This window comes from Psittacula echo (genome assembly GCF_963264785.1).
Source record: "Psittacula echo genome assembly, chromosome: 3".
Classification (NCBI taxonomy): Eukaryota; Metazoa; Chordata; class Aves; order Psittaciformes; family Psittacidae; genus Psittacula; species Psittacula echo.
The window spans coordinates 45069647-45090372 of NC_137736.1; the positions used below are offsets into that span (position 1 = coordinate 45069647).

A 20726-nucleotide genomic window follows, 5' to 3' on the forward strand; every position below is an offset into this window, starting at 1 on the left:
AAGTATTTAAAAAGTGACAGCTTAAAGTGCAGGGCTCATGGGATTGAACTGGAACACAGTAACAGATTTTGATGATTACCCCAGTGAATTATCTGACAATACATTTAAAGAATTTATCTCTTGAACTAAAAACATGCCCATCCAAATGTCCCAGGACAAAACCAATATCTATCATTAGCAATAAATAGCATTTAATAAGCATGCACAAACTGCATGTCTGGAAATCTACTAGGATGTCTCTCTGAAGCCTTTCTTTCTAGCCATCTAGCAGTTTCTGTGAATTTAAACTTAAACTTATAAGCCCTACCATGTAATTGTTGGTGCAATTTCTAAGTCATCACATAACACTTGTGTCTTGCAAGCTTGACCTTGTTCTTATGTCAGTAAATGATAAAATTTTTTTTCAAGTCATTTCAATCCATTTTCAATGAGAATGGATTTAAACAATTTGCTATTTGTGGTACTATGTCTTACTGTATTGCTTGAATTTAGTTTGTCACGCGTTGTTCAGCGCAGACACACCCCATCAACTTCAGAAACTTAAAGGAGATGCCTGAATTGGGAGCAAAGTACAGAAAGCTTGCTCAGTGTGTCAACAGAGAGAAACAGGCATCTCTACCTATGAAAGATCTAACCTACCTTTTGAACAAAACTCTTCTTAAACTGGGAAAGGGAAACCTTTTTAGAAGGGTTTTTTTTAGTTTGCAGCAATGCTTGCATTGTTTCTCTGCTGAAAGGCAGGTAGAAAATTTTGAACAAAATCTTTAAGCAGATTGCTAGAAAAATCAACATCAGATGTGCATACGCCTGTAAAGTTATATATATCTGTTAAGAAAATAATTAGAAAATCTTCCTGCTCTTATTTTACATTAAATTTGTCAAATATCTAAATTAAAGATCATTATATTTCTAAGTGTATTTCTAGTAAAAATCCAAGCATAACAGCCAGTAAGAAGTAATAACTGCAGTCTATTTACCATCAGGTTAGCAGAAAATAAATGGCATCTTCCTCTTGTTCTTTTGCTATTGAGTTTATTGATGCATTTAGGCAGCTCTGTTTCATTTGCACATCTGTGAAGAGCACTGCTGTATAAAAGTTAAATGGGCTGTGTATGGAATTTAAAACTTTTCAATGATAAAATGTCTCAACAGCCCTTTCATCAGAATTACAAAAAAAAAAAAAAAAAGAAAAAATTGAAGTCTGTATCTGCTTTTAAAACAAAACACTGCTATTTTTATTCAAGCACAGCAAGCAGGAACAGCTCAGCTACATTTGCATGTCAGTTTATTCAAAGAGGCTACTTGCTAGTTCACTGGTATCCCATTGCCTCAACAAACAAGGAGACAGCCCTACACTTTGCTTTCCACTCTTCTTTGTTTGTGCCTTTTCTGACTGCTGATCTGGGGCAGAGCTCTGAATTTGGACAAGCTCCCTTGCAACTTATCACATGTTGTAAATGTAGGAGTAGAGGGAAAAGGGAGCTTTGAGTACTTCTGCCGGCCTTCGTCTTTACCTCCTGCATTTTACTGTCACTCCATCTGAAAGTAATCAGGACCTGTAATGCCATCCTTGATCATAGCACTTCATAACTGGCATTATTTTACTGGCAGATGGGTGTCAGCTGGATGGTCATTGCACTCCTGGAAGATGGCTTTCAAGGTAGGTCTTCCACCATGGCACTAGACAAGGTACAGGACGTGGACCATTCGCATATTCCCTTCTAGATTGGATCCTCCATCTTCATGCCAAATACCCTTAACTGTCCCAGATATTTTAGACACCGTTTTCAGTTTGTAGGTTGGTGTGATCCTAACATCCCAATCAAGATGAAGACCTTGTCAAGAAGAGCGACCGTACAGGCAAATCTGAAATAATCTCTAAGTATGGATCAGCCAGAGCTAGATAGGGAAATGGAAGGGAGGAAGAACAAGGTAATAAAAATAACTTCAGCAAAGAAGCAGGAGCTCAGATGGCTTAAGTTCTAGCTGTACAAATGTGGCACATGTCCATTCATGAACAAAATGGTGAGTAGGTAACTGGAACTGCAAGTACAGTTCGTGACATTCTGTTTTCACTCAAGTTAAGCCTTCACCATAACAGGAATTTACCCATTCAACATTTATATTTGTTACCTTCTCATAAGCTTTTCTCTTTGTTTCAGAGTCCATCCAGTCATTTTCCTTCTCCAACATGTCAATAAAAGCCCAGCGAATTCCTTCAGTCAACTCCTCCATCTGAAAAATATTTAGCAAAATCCTCCCCAGTAAAGCATGTCATGGCAGAATCATTATAAGAAAAGGTTTGATGCATGCAGGAGTAATGGATTTGGTTAGACCAGGAATGATTCCAAATCAGACAGTATCTGCTGTTTTTTCTTGAAGGCTAATTTGTTTTTTCTCCAGTTCTCTGGAGAAATCCAGAGGAGTGTCAAATCCAGACACTTCTTCTGAAAATAACTTTCTTTCCATTTTTCTTTTCATTTAGGTGTACCACACAACCTGTTCACTGCTGATCTTTTCATGTCACAATTGTGAGAATGTCTATCTTAAAATCATAAAAAATACTGGGGCATTTACAGTGATCTGGGGAGACTTCTGATACTTTGGCTCTAGATCACTAGACCATGCAGAACAAGGAGCTAGCTGCAAGGCATTTGCACAAACAAAGCTTTTTCTCTAGAAACAGCATCTGTAGCCTTGTTTGGTTTATGTCAGACTGAGACATGCCTTATTAATACTGCCAAGGGCTGGAATTTGGGCTAACAGTATAATGATCCAAATACAAAGCAGTATGCAAATATTTGGCCTGTATTTAGCTGTATTTGTGAAGGACTCCTACCCTTTACTTACTGCAGGAACAGAGGCCATGGCTCTCAACACTGAGCAGCCTTAACTGCTTCTGTGGTCTTGAACCACCAGTGACAGTCTGCATTTCTGCAAAGCTAGGGAAACTGGCAACCGTTTTAGCTTGACTGCTTCTTCAGACATCTATACAAAGCCACGAGCGTATCACAGGCAAATAAAAAATAATAGTAGCAGTGTTTAGTGAGTATGCACATTAAGAAAACCCTGAAATTACAGAAAACAAGAAATCTATTCACTAAGACATGCATTATATCAGTCTAAAAAGCAGAAAGCCCTCATGGCTATGTATCCACCTGGTAGCACAGACCAGAAAGGCGTACACAATCAGCTGCTTCTATTTATATGTCAATAGATGAACCTCATAACGGGTAGCCACTGAGAACAGTGTGAGAGTGAGGTAACTGGGGGGATCCAGTCGTTGCTTGAGTCCTTTAGCACAGACCAAACCAAAGCTGAGATAGCACAAGACATGACAGATAATCATTGCATGATCAGTGCATAATCTTTACTGGATCTTTGTGCTATCAGTTATATTGCATTTAATAATAATGAAAACATCAAGTACCAGAGTTTTATATAATTTTATTTTATGGATCTAGTAGCTCTGAAATGTGGGGACTAAATCCTGGAAAATAATGTTACCTTTACCTAAATTACCATATATATATTGGCTGTATATTTTAGTCTGGAACTCTTCTTATCTGTGGCAGATCCAGACAAAACATAGCAAAGCTCCACTGATTACTCAGTTTTTACTACTCTTTTCAAAAAACATTTTCTTATTTTTAGAGACAGTATGGAACAACTGGAACGGGTCTAGCATTAAATATGTCTGAACAGTCAACAGTCACAGTAAACTGCATCCCAGGGAATAGGGCAACTTAAAGATATTGATGGCAGAGCACTGACTCAATTAACTTAGTGCACTAATGAGGTGAACTCCCTGTATTTGGAGGTTGCAAGTTCAAACTCAAGCTCTGCAGCTGGGCTCTGGTGTATACTTAGGCTTTATGCACCAGTTGTAGCTGCAGGGGGCAAGGGGAGAAACTATTCCTGCTATCAAAGTTATTACTGAAACTGCTCAGGCATAGCTGTAAGAAACACTGCAGGCACTCTGGGCTAGAAACAGTGCTATATTTAGACACAAATAATGTCTTTCTTGATAAAAGGAGTGAAGTGTCTAAGGTATGAAACATCAGGCACAAAACACGGGGAAAAAGAATCCGTAACTCAGGATTTGCTTACCATAGACAGATATATGCCATGAGCCAGAAGGAAAAAAAAAAAAAAGTGAAGGAAAAAAAAAAAAAAGGTGAAAGAAAAAAAAGTCTGTACAAATAAGAGTGCTTTTCTCAAGTGCTTCCTTAGTGCTTAATAAAGAGAAATAGAACTGAAATCCAGTGAAACGAAAACTGTAACACTGCAAATGGCTACCTTGAAAAACACACTTTTAAACAGATTGAAACAAATTTCACTTGTATCTAATTTTATCTCCAAGGGCAGGTCACTACAAGTCTGAATCTTTTGATCTACACTATAAATTGTATATTAATTTCTTACTATGGAGGCTATTGTGATTTCAGACAATAGTTTTGTAAAAAGTTGGTCTGAAATGAATATACATGCTAAGAAATATTTTAATTAGGGCACATTTCAACAGAAAATCATTCTCTATCAGCTTTTCATAGTTTTCCCTCCATATACAAACATGAAGAAGTTTTTCCTCCATATCTATATCCCCTCCATAAAGCACACATTTCTTATAGTCTCTTCCCTTTTATCCTGTGCAGAAGTCATACTGTGTATCCCTGAAATGTATTTGCCACTAAACTGCCAAATAGCACATTACAAACTCAATCTAGAAGCAGGAGACTGAAAAGCTGGATCTCAGAGAGGAAACTCCAGCTGAAGGCAAAAGAAACATTAGCTGTAGCAGAAGAAATGCAGGACCTGAGAGGGAAACACATGTCACAGATATTTGGACAAGCCAAATCAGAGTGTTGGTCTATCTAAAATGGAGTCCTTCCCTGAGAAAACAGTCAAACTAGATAAAGTCAAACAGACAAGCTGAGGCTACTGAGCCAGGGCAGCGAAGAGCTGTCACAGAGCTGTTGCCCTCAGTGCAGGATGGTATTTCACGTGTTTTCTAAATAGTTTTGGCTCTCCTGCACTGAGTTAAGTTCAATGACTAAATTAGCTGATTTTAAACTGATTATTGTCAAGAAATCAATGGCTAGAAAAGCAGGTATTGGAAACCTTTATGAGAAAAATGTTTAACTGAAAGTCATAAATTATTGTGAAAAGTAATTAACCATTTGAATATATTATTAAGAGAAGGGATAATACAGCTATGTTTGAAGTTTTAGGAAGTGGATGAATGTCCAGCTAAAAGCTGTTTGCTGAACTCAGCAGCATGGAAGACTGTTTTCCTTCACCATGGAGCAAAAGAAATTTGAAAAGATCTGAATCACAAATATAAACTGTATATGGCTCTAAGCTTCCTTTAATTTGGGCCACACATCAGTTACACTTTTCTTGTTTAGACTACAGGTGTAGCACAGTCAGCTTTTAAAAGGGTCGCCCTGAAGCAGTCTTGACCAGTCTTTCAACTAGTCAGCTAAAACTTTACTATAATGAGTTATACTAGCTATACTAAACCATTTCTCATCAATACCCCTCACTCTGTTCCTGCATAGCCTGATTGTCGTCATTTACACTAATTATGTTCAACCTAGTTTTGATCTGGTTATATATTTGTCTAAAGAGCTGCAGATGGAAAGAATGAGAAGTGCCCAGATGGACAGAAAGGTGACAGTTCTTCAGATTTGTTCCACTTTCTCCCTATATTTTTTTTCTGTATTCAAGTATTTTTAAGATTCTTGTCTCTCTTTAAATTTTGATCTAACATCAGGGGCAATTTGAGAGGAGGAAGCCACAGAGATCTCAGAGGACTCACCATCTCTTTCTTGTCTTCTTGGAAATGGGCATTCACAAACATCTTACCCACAACATAAGGGAGAGCATTTTCAACAAGGTCCACACATTTATCCCACTGGGGCAGCAAAGTTGTGGTTCCATGGATCACCTGTTGGCAGGTGCAGGTAGTAGGTCATAACATTATACTGTTTAAGAAGAACAAGTCTGCATCTGTATACAGGATAGTCTAAAGCGCGCTTGTCAAATAGTTACCAAAAGGAAACAATAACAATACTTTACAGTTATTAACGTTTTCACCAAGTGCTATGACAAATCTCTGAGCTGAAGCACATTGCTGCTTTTGTTTCTGTTTCTTATGAGAATAATGTTACTGCGGATGCTTACCCACTCAACATTACATTTTCTCATCAAGGTAGAAGTTCTTTTTTTTAAGAAATACAATAAAATACAAGATGGGTCCATGTAAACAATAGCAGTGCTGATTTAAAAAACTTTTTTTTGTTTCCAAGGTTCAAAGAGTTCCCTTTCCACTTAAGGAACTTCTTAAGATTTTCCACACAGAATAAGCAAAATCACAGTTCAGTAGTTAACACCAGTCAGCCATGTAAAAGCAGACTACAGTCAACACCAGATCAGGTCAGGAGGGATAGGGATTTTGGCCTTTCACAGATTATTCAAGCCTTTTAAGCATTGATTAGCAGGTTTTGAGCCTTTTCTTTTTCCCAGTTTTCTCCTCCTTTGAGCTCAAGATCAAATTTCTGGCAAAACTGGAGGTTTTGGATTTGTTGTTTTCCAATAGGAAAGAATTTCATTGAAAAATTCCAGAATAGCTTATCCCTCAGCTATTGAAGGTCAGATAATTTGGTAGTTCAAAGACTGATTTTCTCCATCAAATTGTCTGTAATTAAGCTTAATCAATGACTTGTACTTAAACCCACCAGTGAATTGCATTTTCAAATGCTCTTTATTAATACTGTATGTTTGTGAATAGATTTTCAATGACAGAGAGAGAAAGAGCACTGCTTCTATAAGAAAACCACATTAGCCAAACCAATACATAATTAGGTGATAGTTTCCTAAACAGAGCCAAGTTTGAAAATAAACTCCTTTTCTAAAACATATAACAAAGCATTGAAAAAAAAAGAAAAAAGAATTAAAAAAAAAGGAAAGAAAAAGTGAAAAAAGTAGAGAGGAAAATTTCTCTCCAAGGTCCAAGCAAAACTACAATGGAGCTTTTTCCTGATGCAGAGAAAGAAGGGGAATCATGGCATTAGTCATCAGAGCTTGAAATTCCTTCTGAAAGCTTTGACTATACATCAGCCACAGAAAAAAGTTAAGAGACAGAGCTGGCTTTTAGAATGTGACGTATTACTATTTCAACACAATAATTATCATTATTTTGAGAGTGGCTTGACTGTAAGGAGGACAGAAAGGCAGCACAGGCTGTGAGACCAATAAAAATAGAGCCTAGAGGAATGGATTATACCTCACAGTTGGTTTATTGATATTTATGTTACAACAGCCAACTGGAACTCCCTTAAAATGGTCCTCCTAATATTAATATACCACTCTAAAACACAATACTCCAGGTAGTAACAGCAACTATAAATAGCAGGTTTCAAGCCCTCCCAGACAATTTAGAGCTCCCCAGTACAGTTAACTGATCTTTTCTCCAGGTGTCACTGTACATTTGCTAGCACTCAAAGCGCCACTGCAGAGGAGCTGCTAGTAGCTGCTGATGTAGTAATCAAAGCATTTTTTCTAGAGTCAGCAGGTCTGTCCTGTTTCTCAACCTGAAGATTTTTGAAGTTTCATCATGTCTTTTTCCCCCTCTTTGCAAAGATTTTAAGTGTCTCTATGCAAAGATGTAAAAAGCACCAATAGAAAATGAAAACCCGGTGAAAAAAATACTATGCTTATGATGGGTGAGGCTGAATGAATGAATGAATGAATGAATTAATTAATTAAGTATATCCTTTTCTTTAAGGGTCCCTGATTCATCTAATTGTCATGACTTTTAACAAGTCATCCAATGTTTTCTTCAGTTACTTAGCAAGGGGTTGCTGGGTTCTTTTTATGATCCCAAAAGATCTGTGTGCCTTTAGTCCTCCAGCCTCTGACAGAACCAATCTATTCAACAAAGCCTTTCAAGCCTTTGTCTTGGACTTCATTTCTCATGTCCTTTCTGCTGACCTCTGAAGTCTGTTCCCCTGAGCTGTTTACTGCACTTAACCTTAGCTATTAACTATTAGCTATTGCTGTTTACTGCAGTTAACTCTCCATCTCCAGATCCCAGGGGCAGATAATGGGAACGAGCTGCTGACTCACTGCCATTACTGCGCTGTTCTTAAGTTTTCATAGCCACTTGCATGAAAACCGTTGATGACATTGTTAATAAGGACTGAACCAAAGTGAATTAGATTCATCCTTAAGCTTCTGGAGAAAGTACCCACTGTCAGCAGCTAGTTACCATATCAAAAAGCTTAGCATTCAAAGCTTAAAGTTTTCTTTTAGGGTTTTTCCTGGCGATATTATAATTCAATATAACTCAGTATTATGCCGCAGAATGGCTAATGGCCAGCATCAATCTATTTTACCTGCCCAGCTAGGAATACCCCCGGAGGGGAGACACAGACTTGTTGCTGTGGTTCTGACAGGCAGTTTCCTCATATTTTTGCATGAAGGAAATGGTATCTTTAGCAAGACTGATCTGAATATGATTTCAGAAGTGTAAGAGGCTGCCTTTCCTGTGCAGTTTCCATCAAGATATTTGAGTTAATTTTTAGACATGTGATCAACTCAGAACTGTTCCACTACTATTCAAGGAAAGACATTATGGGTGCTTTAGTTAGGCACCTGCATGCCTCACTAGGGAGAACAGAGCATCCACACCTCTTGTATCACATCACTGGCAGCATCATGCCAGACTCAAGTTGTCATGATGTCACCAAGCAGCTAATTTTCTCAATGACAAACAAAAAGTTCCCATTTTAAGTTGTGGTAGCTTGGAAACAAGACAAAGCACCTTTCAGTTTCATCCTTGGCTTGCTTAAAGAGCCCCTGTGCTGCCCACAGGATTATCAGGGTGGCTTTCTGTTCAGGGTTCACTTAATCAAATAAATGTGTTTTACATAAATGCCCATATAACTTAATAGATAATTAGGTCTACTCTCACAGCCTGGGCTGGTGACTAATGTGTTCTGGGGCTTCTGCAGGCCTAGGCTGGAAGGCACCTGATTGGTTTCTCTGTAGAAATGGCTGGTGTATGTATATGCCAAAGCTCATGTAATGCTGGTACTAGAGCATGAGAGAGGTTTGAGCAAGTCTTCAACAACAAATGTTCATTCAAAAAATTTACCTAGCATGGAAAACATTCCATATTTTGCAAAGGTATAAGCAGCTATAAGGGAAATCAATAGTATCAACACTGGTACCATTGTAAATGCTATAAAAGCTCTTACTTACCCGAGAAAATTCTAGCCACCGATACTGAAAACGTCTGCTGAGGTTAAATAACCTTGAATAAACCATTCTCCACACCAGATAGTTAGCAAGAGTCCTGTTAAATTAGACATATTTTTATCAGACATCTAATGGCATATGAGGTACTCCAAAGTACTCACATAAATATCTCTGCAAACATTTCAACTGAATGGTGGAAATTTCACCTTGAAAATTAATGAATGATGACCAAATTGATAAATCCCTATTACACAGAAGACTATGTATGAATGCAACCACCTAATATATAATTGCACCATGATAATCATCTTCTAGGGGATATTTATAATGAGCCAATTTCTTAGTATGTTATTTTCTGGAAATTATTTTGTTTCAAAAGACCTTTTTTGTTTTCTATAGAAGTAGCAAGAACCATGTCATAAGAATAGTTGCATAAAAGTTCTATTGAGAGATAAGAAAATAACTGAGTTTTCTAACTATGAAACAGAATAGATAAGTACATCTCAAATATCCTATCAATATCTCATATTTGTATCTTTCATTACAAGTTATCAGTATGCTTTTAAAAGTTCTTACTACCCATACAGTTGTTAAAGTACTACCCCTCTTATTTTGTCAGATGGATAATTGAAATACCAAAAACTGAGGTCTCAGTAACAAGAATCTCATAAAAACTGAGGCTGAGAGATCCTGGAAGAACTTGTTTAAAATTCCCAGGAGACCTGACACCCATGTCCCTTTTCTAAAACTTCAAGCACTTGACTGGAGGATTTATTTAGTCTAGATTGAGCTCTCCCCATGCTCAGCAGTGGCTCTGTGAGGTAAATGTGCATTGTGAAATACGCAATTCAACTTCAGCCCCAAAACAAGTCCAATAATCAACTACATGTATTATTCTTATCTTGTGTTACACGATATATTTTGCAAGGATAGCCATTGCTCTAAAGTTATGGATATCCACATGTTGTTTGCTCTACATTGGAATATATATAACATTTGGAGCAGGCCACAAACTTCTCCATAGGGAGGAAAACTGCTTCTTTGTGACAAATATGCTGTTATGGACCACTTCTAGCCAAGCTCCAGTACACCCACACAAAGCCTCCAGCTCAGGATATGTTGCTGGAAGCTTATACTCTTTATCACCTCCCTGGCTGGGTGTCCAAGAGGTGAAAATGCAGAGGTTTAAGGCAAACTATAGCTACATATTGTCTATAGGTGACTGAGCACATGATGACCCAGTAACTTCAGCAGCATGCACACATCCAAGTGGGACACTACACCAGGAACAGATGGGTGGCAATCTCAAGCCAGCTGCCACTTCAAAGGCCTCATACTTACTAGTCTTTGTGACCAGTAGCAGCTTCTACAGGAGAGTAGAGGATTGCTGTGATTTATATGAAAATCCTGCCTGTTATACACCTCATCTCTCACACTGAACATATTCCATCTTTTGCTATACAGATATATCATATAGCATACACAAATTTCCACAACAATTGTAAAATGGATCCGAAAAAGCTCTTTTTAGCATGAATAATGTACATTTATAACACAGTACATGTTACAAAATTTAAAACAGTTAGCTCTGCTTAGATGATCAAACCATTCTGAGATAATGCTTTAGGGTCTTCAAAAATTAATTCCAACCTATGAAATACCAGAAAGTATAGATTTTCTATTTAACATATTTCTGACAATATGGGATTTCCTTACTCAATAGCAACTGAAGCACCCTAGAAATGCTCAGCTCTTGTTTTTTTTGTAAATGACTAGAACTCCACAAGCCTCATAACTCTGCCCCATGTTTTTCAGTAGAGCTGAATAGCATCCATGCTCCTGCTGTAACTACTCTGTGGATCTACAACAGTACTTATGCAAGTCCTAAAGATTAACAGGTTTAATGACTTCATTTCAATCAAGAGTCTTAGGTTAAAAAACCCAGCTAAATAGATCTCCATCATAAACCAATTATAGGTTACAATTCAGTATTTAATTGCTACAAAAAAAAAAATCAATTCTCCCTTCTGTGTGCTTCCCGTTCTCATCCAGTGCTGTTTGTCCTTCTGGTTAAGCTGGGGAATCTCTGTCAAATTGGTACTGTATAAAAGACTAAAATTTGTAAAGGATGAGTCTCCAAAAGGTGACTTATTCACAGACACTAATACCAACAGGAATTCAGAAACTTTTGTATCAGACATAAATAATGAAGGCAGCTGTCAGTTTCAGGAAATATCTCACAACTAATTGAGGTTTGTTTTAATTTGAAAAGGGAAAGAAGGCTGACACATCCTAAAACCAAGCAGTCTGATGAGATTAGAATAATTCCTGATTGCAATCACACCAGAATTCGCCGATGCATAAGATGCAAAAAACCCCAAAAAACAACAGGAAGGCTTTGCTTCTATTTTATGGAGTGCAGCAATGTGGGCAAAGCCTGAGGGGTTTTGTTGTTGTAAGTTTCTTCGAGGAGCAGTGTTCTTTATTTTGTTTTTCAAAACAAAAAGAAATCATATTTTGTTTGAATTTGTTTACCTGTTTTGGGGGTGATCATTTTACCTTTTTGGCTAACTATACAAAATCAATTGGTCATCTTCATTTGGTTTAGAAACCGACACATTTTGGTTAGGAAATGCCAACGGTGCGTATCGTGAGGTGATTTTCATCCCAATTTCACAAGTAAGTACACTGAGGGTCAGAGCAAAATCCAATGCACACATAAAACATAAAAATCTTCTCTACTCTTTCGATAAAAGCAGAGCATTTGTTTTTGTAACCTGTCAGAAAAGTACAGCACATAGTACCCTATTTTAACATCAAAAAGACTGTTACAGAAAGTGTAGGCTTTTTTTAACCAACATGACCATTATTGTGATACGCACTCCCACAGGAAGTGGTAGAGAGCTTGTTTGCTGGGACAGTTAAAATTACACCAGATCTTATGAATATTTACTAAGGAACTCTCTATCCTGTCTGGGAATAAAGTAGGCTGCTGATGTTAAATTTTGTGAATTTGTAATATTTTAAACAACAGACATGGTAGCAATTAAAGAGGATAAATTAAATATGAGATAGCTGGACAAATTAATTGACATTTTAAGGAAAAGATCTCTTTCACAAATATTTAGATCTGTTTGAAAATTGTATTCAGAATTGAGTCAGGAATCAAATTATAAGTACTGAAAAAATTCCACCTCTATTGCTAGAGGCACTAGTTCAAGTCAAGTTATCGTAACTTCTCTCTAATGTTTCAGATGCATGCTAAGACCAGAAAGGAGATCTAGTGCTCTCATCCCTCTCTAAAGAAAATGCCTCTCATGCTTCGGGAATAACAAGGTGCTTCTCTATTAATTGTCCTATACTACAAAGATAGAGGCTAAGGTAAGGCAAAGGAAACCAATTATTAATTCTAACATCCATAAGAATGATAAAGCTGCTTCCTTCAACAGCTGAAAACATTTCCAACAAGGACACAATTTACTGTGTCCTCTTTATGGCTTACACATAAAGCTCCAGCACACAGGTAAACAGGGAAGGGGTATAAGGGGCTCCTAACAGGTGCTAGCGCAGTCCTGTTTATTGTCTCACATGGCACAGCTGTATTTGAGCTCTGCCATTATCTTATTGATACCACAGCTACATTTATGTTTTCAACAATACTCTTCTTCCTGTAATAGATATAAACTCAATTTAAAATTAGTCAGTACACTAAAAAACTAAAGAAATCCCTGAAGACTTCTTACAAAGTTTGACTTCAGAGCTGAACACCTGACATGATTTAGATTAGCTAGCTCAGGGCTAATGGAAACTCCTGCCAGGCTAGTAACCCAGCTTCTTGGGCAGCTTTCTACAGAGAGCCATGCTTCTAGGCTGGATTCACAAGAGTGCCCTGACTTGGGAATTTCAGACAGACCTCCAAACTACACAGCTGCACATACTTCAAGCTGTACACAGTGACGTGATTATATGCATCAGGGTTGTCAAGTAAATAACTGCCTTATTCTACAAAGTTCACTCTACAGCCTGTCAAAGTGCTATTTTCTAATAACGTTGCCATGTGAATGATTTCACAATTCAAGATTATTCAGCAGGTTCTCCAAGGAAGCAATTTTTAATATGATTATTGTGAGTCCATAAAACTTGTCACCTTCATCATGAAGAACTGCTTCTGTAGTCAGACTTTATTTTCCCTGCATTCTTCCCTCCACCTGAAACAAACTTCACAGAGTACTTTGACAGATCCCTAGGGCATGAACCACTTTTTTTCTGCCATTTTGAATAGTACCCATGACAGCAGGGTGTGCTCATCTGGGAAGGGGACACACAAGGCATTGGAATAAAAGCATAATTTAGAGATAGAAGGTTTGTAATGGAAAATTATATGAATTTGATGAAAGTACCTGCTTCTTCTAATGACGCTGCATCTCCTGAAATGATGAGAATTTAATTGACATTCTAATCACTCAAGTAAATCCAAAATTTTGGAATGCTTTACTACAAATTTGATTGGTCTAGATACTTACAGTAACAAACCAAATTCATGTTGTTTGCATTAATTTAACCTTTAAAATATCATATGGAGAACAAGAAATGAGATTACCTAAAAGAAAATGCCCTTTCTAAGCTTTCAGAGTTTGCCCTACATGGAAATATTAAGACCTCATTGTTAGGAGTTTGCATTAAGATGATTTCCTAATTTTCTCAGACTGGATAACAAGGTTACTTCTGGAGCAGACTGTGACATTTTAAGTAATGAAAATCATCATCTAATAGACAAACATGATCTTTGTTACCATGCAGAGACTATTTGGATGGGTTTTACAAACAAGAATTTGAAGCCTGCTTGGATTGAATTTAGTGCTATTTGCAACTTCTAACATTTCATGATGCAAATTTCTAACGGTAAGACTGAGAAGAAAATGCCCGAACCATGATCATCTATAAGATATGCAGCATGAATATACTTGAAATCAGACACTGCTTTTGCCCACTTCCTGAGTCAGGAAGCTGGTATTGGGCTCTGCTGAAGACAGGTATTGACATTCTTTCTGGTCATTATTCCAGCCTCCCTCTGCCATGTCACCACCTGGCTTAACTCTTTTTCAGTACTCAGATTTTCCTTAAATAAGACCCTAATGGAAAAAATCTACAGGTATTTACCCTGTAGTTATAAAACAAATTTACATTTATTTGTAGATAGGCAATAGCTAATTATCTGTTGTCTTGCTATATATGCATCCTCTTAAATCACCACTTTATGCCCAGTGACATAACTAACTCTGAGATACAAAAAGCATGGACAGCTCAAAACATTTAGAAGACTTTCTTCAGCAGATTAAGGTTGCTGGCACACTAGTGATATCTGTCAGAATTTTACAAAGAAAGGATGTTTTGTTTATCTGAAGGCAGATCAATCATTTTTGGTTTTTGTATTGTTCAATCTGTGTGTTATTTTTACAGGTACTATGAATTAATGTAAACATTCTGTCACTGGAGACACAGAGCAACAATATAATGCTTCTGAATTAGTCTTTTTTTCTGAAACATAAACTTAGTTGTGGCCATACTCTATAATCAGCAAAGAATTATTTTTGGAAACAACAGTCTAACAATATTTTTTTAAAAGCTCAGCAACATGCCTCAACAGAGATCAAATTATCACAGAATCACTTGGATGACATCAATAATGATGTTTTGAAATCGGTTGTCATGTTCACATACACTTTTTCATCACACTGCCCAAATGGTGCGTTGCTTCCCTGTGCAAAGCACATCTACTATGTTTAATCTAAACTACCTGCATGTTGCAACTATGTCCCACGGGTGTAAACAATTTCACAACATACAAGACCCCATACAAGTAAGAGATGCTGAATGCACCTGCAAAGAGCAGCTTTAATGCTACACATTTTCCATAAATGAAGGTGTTGAAACTGCAAATTCTCCTGCTACACACAAGCTAATATCTATATCTCCATTCAGACAAAACCAAACAGACATTTTGCCTAGAGACTTGAATCCAAGATTATCTGAAACACATTAAAAAACAAACAAACAAACAAACAGGAAAAGCGATGTCCTCTCATAAATGTGGGCGAAACCATCATAGGATCCTTACTTTTTCCTTTCATTTTCTAGTATCCTGAATAAATCTTTGAAGTACTGGGGAACACGAACAATCACATTTTCTGAAGGACCTATATCTTTGAGCTCAGGATAGAGTCTGGTGTCAATCACCTTCTTGATGTACCCCAGCCAGTCAAACTGCAATGACAAAGAGAGGCTGGTTAAAGCAGATTATGAAGACAGATGATTTATTAACTAAGGTGTACCATTGCGAGTAATGGTATCAAGTCATATTAAGACCTTATAAACTATTGCATTTTGTCTTTACACGTGTTTTCAAAGCTCAGTAAACTTGTAACTGTATTTAAAATAACATCTATCGTAATTGAGTACACACATTCCTGATGATATTCCTTTAACATGCTGCTCTGACTACTGAAGGCAATCTAAATTACATAGGTTAGACATTAAAAGAATAATTTTGCAATTATTCCCAACGAACCTGTGGAATCATGGCACTAAGCTCCGATATGTTCATTTTATTGTACATCACCTCACTTGTTCGATTTTCATATGGAATCATGATCTGGGGGGAAAAAAAAAATCAAAACCAAAACAAAATCATCAAAATAAGGATTATCTTGTAAGTACCTGCTCTTACATTATTACTGTCCATCAGTGCAGAAATATCTCACCACCTGCTTTCCAAGCAAAGCATTAACTTCCCTTTCTGAGGATGATATTTAACTAGGAGAAATGGAACACAGTTCATTGTCAGTTTAACTCATTACTGGGCAATTATTGAGCTGCATGTCTTCTTTGAACATGTTAGACCAATTTTAGCTCTGATTGTACTAAGGAAATGCATGCTGATTCATAAGAGATAAAAGAATACCTAGACCACCAATATTTATTCATCCCATCATGTCAGGTAGAAGCCAGCTCTAAACTATATGGTTTAAAAGGTCAAATCTGAGATAGGTATGGTGGAATTGCATCTTGTCTCTTGGATTTGAACACGTTCTTGCTATGGCCTGTCTCCATCTGAGGGAAGAGCTGGATACACACAAGTTTTTCCTCATTTTACTCCACCATCCTCATTACCAGGAAAACCGGGTATATAGGCCACATATGATCTAAAGCATTCTCCAACTAGGCCTCTCATCTGGGTGACCAGAAGAGCCAGACCCCAGGATTTTCTGTAGTGTCAAAGCCCAAGGACACACCAAAAGAAACCCTAAACACAAAGCAAGTCCTTTTATAATTGACAAGGCTCATTCAGATTCCAAGATGGCAGTATGGTTCATAACAGAAAAACAAGCCAAGCACAAGATAGAGCTCAAAATTTTCTCAGTGTTCAAGAAAAACAAGAATTCCTGATGGCAATTCCAGCCCTGCTCTAAGGTAAATCCTATACGACAGGCTGTTTGCTAGGCAGTTTAAAGAGGACAGAGGTTGACGCCAGGCTAACCAGACAGCTGGCGGTTCTCCAATCAGAATTCTCCAGTAAGTGTCTGTGGTTTTACTATTGGTCAAGCCACTCAGAAAAAAAAAAAAAATAACTTTCTTCTCCCTTTCTGCTAATTTTATTTACCTGACAAATCTCTAAACTCTTCTTGAACCTGTCTGTTCCCTTCCTCTCAAATCTTTTCCCCTTCCTCCAGAAATTCAAACCTAATTGAAATCTTCCTTGTACATAATAAGCTCTCTTGAAGCATGACACTTCTTCCTATATCCAAAGTATCCTTCCTTTATCCTTCCTGTCTCTTCCTGGGCACATAAGTTCTCCATTACCTACATTCACTTAAAATGAATGCAGAGGAACACAGAATACAGTACAACCCTAAGTAACAAACAGAACTATCTCTTTTGAAATCATGGTAAATGTTTATATAAATCATTGTGCTCATTAGGGATTATCCAAAACCCTTGTCCCTGGACTCATGCCTAATAATCTAGATATATTTTAGAAGGAATATTCATACTAAAGGGAAATTAGGTAACCATGAGCAAGTCAAGCGTGGCTTGTTGCATAACTATGCGTTACAGAACCTGAGAACATTCCAGTTGCATGACTATGCATTACATGATCTATGTCATTGTATATGGCAACTGCACCTATATACTTTGTGGATTAAAGCTCTGTAAGACATTTGCCAAGTAAAGCATTAGAGCTACCAGAAGCAGCAATTCATCTTCTTATCACATCACCAACAAATGCAAGAAAGTTTCTGTTTTTCAAGTCTACTGGGTCACTATGAAGTATATGCTCATTAGTCCATCTACACTGTGCATCTGAAGCTGAATAGTGGGCTTTATTTAAGAGTTTGGCAAAATGTCATCTGTTTGGCAGAGATGGAAATACTGATTTACTATTACTGTCAATGACCCACAATTCTGTATACACCATTAAGAAGCATCACTGCCTTTCCTCCTGTAGACTGCAACAGCAGAACCCAGGGAAAAGTATTCTGCTGCATCACCTGTCCTATGCAACAGGTTTCTCTGTTAACAGGATACCCAGCATTTCACAGGGGGGTAGCTTATTTCTATGGTGATATGAAGAAATAACTCAGCTGACAGTTCTGCAAATCAGTGTCAAGTTTGTAGCCTTAACTTTTGCTGGTTTCCCAACATTGAGGTTAACTCTTCTCTCTAGCTTTAGAAGAAGTGGAAATGATAGTGGATTTGCAGCTCTGAGTAGCAGGATTCCTGCAGCAGCCATACTGGAACAGGGATATGGGGAAGCAGAAATGCTCCTTCAGCCTGCAATAGTCGTAATGCATAAATTAAAGTCCACAAGGGGGTAAATAATGTCACCAAGTAAATCAGTCAGAACCAAGTACCAGATTTAACTCTGCTTAGCTATACTAAATTCAGTTGGTCTCCTAAATTAAAATTCATGGAGTTTCTCAACCCCTCTCCCAAGGTGCCCCATGAAAGCAATTGAGGAGCTAACTGCCATGGGACTGTAACCACTGCCCTTTCGCTACCAAGCAACAATGTCACACCTCAGTGTTACACTGCTTTTAAACTGTTCAGAGAATCAGCCTGATCTGCTTCTTGAATACATGGCAATGTATTCTCAACATAACTGCACATCAGGGACTCAAATTCTGCCCAAGCTCAAAATTATAGAATCATAGAATCACAGCATTGTTTAGGTTAGAAAAGACCTTTAAGATCATTGAGTCCAACTGTAAACTTAGCACAGCCAAGTCCACCACTAGATCATGTCCCTAAGCACGTCATCTGCACATCTTTTAGATACCCCCAGGGATGGTGACTCAACCACTTCCCTGGGCAGCCTGTTCCAGTGCTTGAAAACCCTTTTGGTGAAGAGATTTTTCCTAATATACAATCTAAAACTTCATACACTTGGCATCAGCCCATTGATCATAGGTTTCCCACTGCACAATGGCTTCCAATGCATTGGTGTAGATGCACTTCAGTTGAGCTATTGATGCCACCACATTCTGGGGGGGAGAAGCCCGAATTCCTACATGACCATTCTCAGGTGTTTCTGTGGTTTCCAACAGATCAATAACCCTTGTGTCTTTGCTGCTGCATGGATCTCCATCCTTTACCTCCACTGAGATGGTAGATCAAGGGACCTTGTTAGGAGAGTTCCTCAAACACTGGAATGCCAACCCTAGGCTTATCTCTAGTTGAGTCTGGTTAACATATGGTGGCGCTGGAACAGGTTGCCAAAAGAAGTGGTAAATGCTCTCCCCTGGAAGTATTCAAGGCCAGGCTGAAAAACTATTGCTAAGGTTGTTGATATAATGGCTTTCCATTTTGAGGAAGTATTGCACTTTTGTTGGGTAAAAGCTAGCTTCAATCCTGCATTAAGTTACCAACCTCAGCTATTTTAACTTCCAGTCCTAGAACCGACTTCATATCAGACTCGGCTCGTGAAGCATTTGCTCCCAGAAGCACTGCTGTATCAACCATGAACTGCAAAAAGGCATCTCGATACTGTAAAGAAACAAAAAGAATAAAATTATCACTGAATTTGTCGTGAGCACAGCTGTATCAGTTGACCAGAAATGCGTGGCTATTGCAAAGGGTATAATACTTTGTACTTTCATGATTTAGCAACCAAAATTGTGCTTTCCTTACTTTGAATGCCTGTTGTTATCAAGGTAAAAAGGAGAAATAACACTGTAAACATGTGGTCCATAACAGACAGATACCCACTGTGGTTCACGGAGTATAAATCTCAGGAAATGCAAATGACACTTCTGGGTAAGACTGACAACACTTACAGCTCTTAAAGTGGGATTAGACAATGTGTACGAAGATCGTACTTAACCTGCCTGATTGCCTTCTACAATTACCTTAATTTCTTGGTGAAAGACAGGAGAGAAGTTTTGGTTGTTTGCCAAGTTAAAAAAGTACAGGTTAGAGAAGCGCACAGTGAGGTGGAGAGAAAATGAGCTGAGTCAGGTCCAGAGGATTGCGATCAGCAGCACAAAAACTTGGAGGCCAGTCACTAGTATTGTACTCCAGAAGTCAACACTGCTTGAGCAGAAGGATTGGACAACATGAACTCTGGAGGCCCCTTCCAAGGGAGAACAAAAGCAGGGGGACCCCAAGTCTTACAAAAATCTTCATTTGAGAAATTTTGCAAGAGTGTTTGTAGTGGTGGTATTTTCTGATAGAAGATACCCTGAAAATTTTTAATTCAAACAAGCTGCATTCTTTTCTGAGTTTGGAGTTCAAGAAAACAAAAGCAACAATAGAAAAAATGTTAATGATACTTACAGATTTGGCTTCTGTGGTGTTCTCTAGGTAATCCTCTCGAGATGCAAGAGAGAGGCTTGCTTGGTCGAACTGTTAAAAATGACAAGAAGCAGCATTCAGTATGTAAATTCGTCAGAATTCGAAGGTAGCCCAGTAAGAAACCTTGCAAGATTTCTTCTGACAATTATCATAGGTGTGTGCAAATATCTAATACTGAATACATTGCACCAGCCTAAGTTTCACAGGATTTCAAAACAACGGAAAAATGTTATACTGTGCTGACAGACAAGACCTAAATCACATCACTGTGATCTGGGGAGCCTCAGATGCCCCCTGCAATATCTGAACCACCTGCTATGGCAAAGAATCACCTACGCAATCTGTGTTTCTGACTCTGTTAGCAAGCAGGTAATGCACTAGCGCTGGGTCTACAGTTGGTGGTGATGACCATTCATCCTATATATATTTCAGGGGTACAACAGTCAGCTTGAGACAAACACTAGTCTAGTACACGGACCGAATGCTCATTAGGTACAGGAGCATATTTGCTGCTGTGTATCTGGAAAGCATCGCTAGCCTTTTTGATTGAAATTAGGTTACATTTTTAATCTTCACCCTAGACCAGCATTAAGTGCTGTATTTGGGTTTAT

At 38.0% G+C, this 20726-nt stretch overlaps 1 protein-coding gene across 1 annotated transcript in view; it reads right to left on the bottom strand.

The window, feature by feature from the left end:
- PHEX (phosphate regulating endopeptidase X-linked) overlaps positions 1-20726 on the bottom strand; it is a gene marked incomplete at both ends in the record, with an annotated part of 91370 nt that overhangs the window by 43676 nt on the left and 26968 nt on the right. The window contains 7 exons of the mRNA XM_080613897.1: positions 2134-2235; positions 5822-5950; positions 9268-9361; positions 15383-15528; positions 15833-15916; positions 19192-19308; positions 20098-20166. Of these exons, the coding sequence (XP_080470023.1) occupies positions 2134-2235; positions 5822-5950; positions 9268-9361; positions 15383-15528; positions 15833-15916; positions 19192-19308; positions 20098-20166 (741 nt within the window). The remainder of the gene's footprint in view (positions 1-2133; positions 2236-5821; positions 5951-9267; positions 9362-15382; positions 15529-15832; positions 15917-19191; positions 19309-20097; positions 20167-20726) is intronic.